The 1673-nt window shown below is 35.6% G+C and overlaps 1 protein-coding gene across 1 annotated transcript; it reads right to left on the bottom strand.

Annotated features, from left to right (window-relative positions):
• Positions 1-320: 320 nt before the first annotated feature.
• LOC132628757 (uncharacterized) lies at positions 321-1357 on the bottom strand. The gene is made up of 3 exons (XM_060344523.1): positions 1086-1357; positions 907-1024; positions 321-818 (listed from the first exon to the last, which is right to left on the bottom strand). The coding sequence occupies exons 1-3, from the start codon at positions 1355-1357 to the stop codon at positions 321-323; spliced, it is 888 nt and encodes a 295-aa protein (XP_060200506.1).
• Positions 1358-1673: the final 316 nt, after the last annotated feature.

Consider the following 1673-nt stretch of genomic DNA (forward strand, 5'->3'; position numbering starts at 1 on the left):
TAGTGAATTAAATTCACTTCTGTATTTGATTGCAACACTTGACTGCTAAAACTTTCTGGCATGTTTTCCTGCTCCATTTGCATTTTGACTTTAAGCTTGTCAATTTTATTTTCCCAAAACATTGACAACTCCTCCATTGCTTTAATTCTTTTTGGAACATTGCAAGCTTTTTTAAGCCTAGGTTCACTTTTTGCTTCTGCTTTTTCAATTAGAGTATCATCTTCCAATTTTTTCGGCCTTTGATCTTTTGCTTGTTCTACAGGAACATTTTCCATTGGATCAAATGAGAAATTCTTACCTCTCATCTTAATTTTTAAAATTTATTTTCTAGCAACATCATTGATGAAACAATGCTTATCGTCAAAGGATACTTTGAATCCTTTTTCTATCAACTGACAAATACTCAACAAGTTTTGATCAATATTTTGTACATAAAGAACATCTAAAATTGTCTTATTACCGGAACTTGTTTTAATGACAACAGTTCCTTTCCCTTCAACAAGAATCTGGTCACCATTTCCGATCCTAACTTTAGATATTTCAGTGGATTTTAACTCTTTGAACAAACTCTTGTCATAAGTCATATGGTTAGTGCAACCGCTATCAATCAACCAAGAATTTGTTGAAACCTTACTTGATATACACGTTGAAACAAAAAGATGGTCTTCTTCTTCATCGGCGACACGTGCATCTGCATCATGATTCTGAGATTCGTTTTTGCAAATCACTGTTTCATGACCAAGTTCATTACACTTGTTACACTTTGCGTCTGGCCTCTTCCAACATTTGAATGGTGGATGTCCTGTTTTTCCACAGTGCTGACAAGGTGGGTAATTTTTAAAAATTTTACCCCTACTTTGAGCTTTGTGGCTGGCTACTAAGGCTCCTTCAACCATACCATCTTGCCTCATAAGCCTCTTTTGCTCCTATGCCTGGAAAGAATTTAACAACTCTGCCAAGGTAATCTTGGACAGATCTTGTGTGTTTTCCAAGGTAGTTATACATATTTGATATCTTTCGGGCACTGTTACCAGAATTTTTTCAACAATTCTTGAATCTTTAAATTTAGTGCCTAGCAATCTTACCTTGTTAACAATGCCAAGCAATCTGTTCGTGTACTCTTTGACAGTCTCGGACTCTTTTTCTGTAACTCAAACTCTCTTATCAAATTTAATACTTTCATCCCTCGTATTCTCTCATCTCCAACATATTCGTTCTTCAAATAATCCCAAATTTCTTTTGGTGATGTGAGAGACATAATTCTCGTGAAAATAGTTGTTGAAACAGCAACAAACAAAGTTGCTTTCACCTTGGACTTCCTGGTTTTCTTTTCCTTGTGGCTCTTGATTTGGGCCATGGTGGGATTGTTTGGCAACGGATTAATTTCATAATCCTCTTCCACGGATTCCAAAAGATCAAGGGCCTCCAATTAAGTTTCCATTCTAATAGCCCATAGTCGGTAATTTTCGCCATCGAAAGCAGGAGGAGCCATTCGTGAAAAACTATTTTCGGAATCCATTTCTTTACTCACAAGTCCCTTAAGAAAAAAAGGCTCTAGATACCAATTGTTGGTTTTTGAAACAAAGAAAATACAAGAAAATAAAGAGGAAGAAAACTTTAAGAATTTGAGTTGAATGCAGTAGAGTACAAGAAAGAAGAGAGCTTATGAACAA

The sequence above is a fragment of the Lycium barbarum genome, chromosome 2, assembly GCF_019175385.1.
Source record: "Lycium barbarum isolate Lr01 chromosome 2, ASM1917538v2, whole genome shotgun sequence".
NCBI lineage: Eukaryota > Viridiplantae > Streptophyta > Magnoliopsida > Solanales > Solanaceae > Lycium > Lycium barbarum.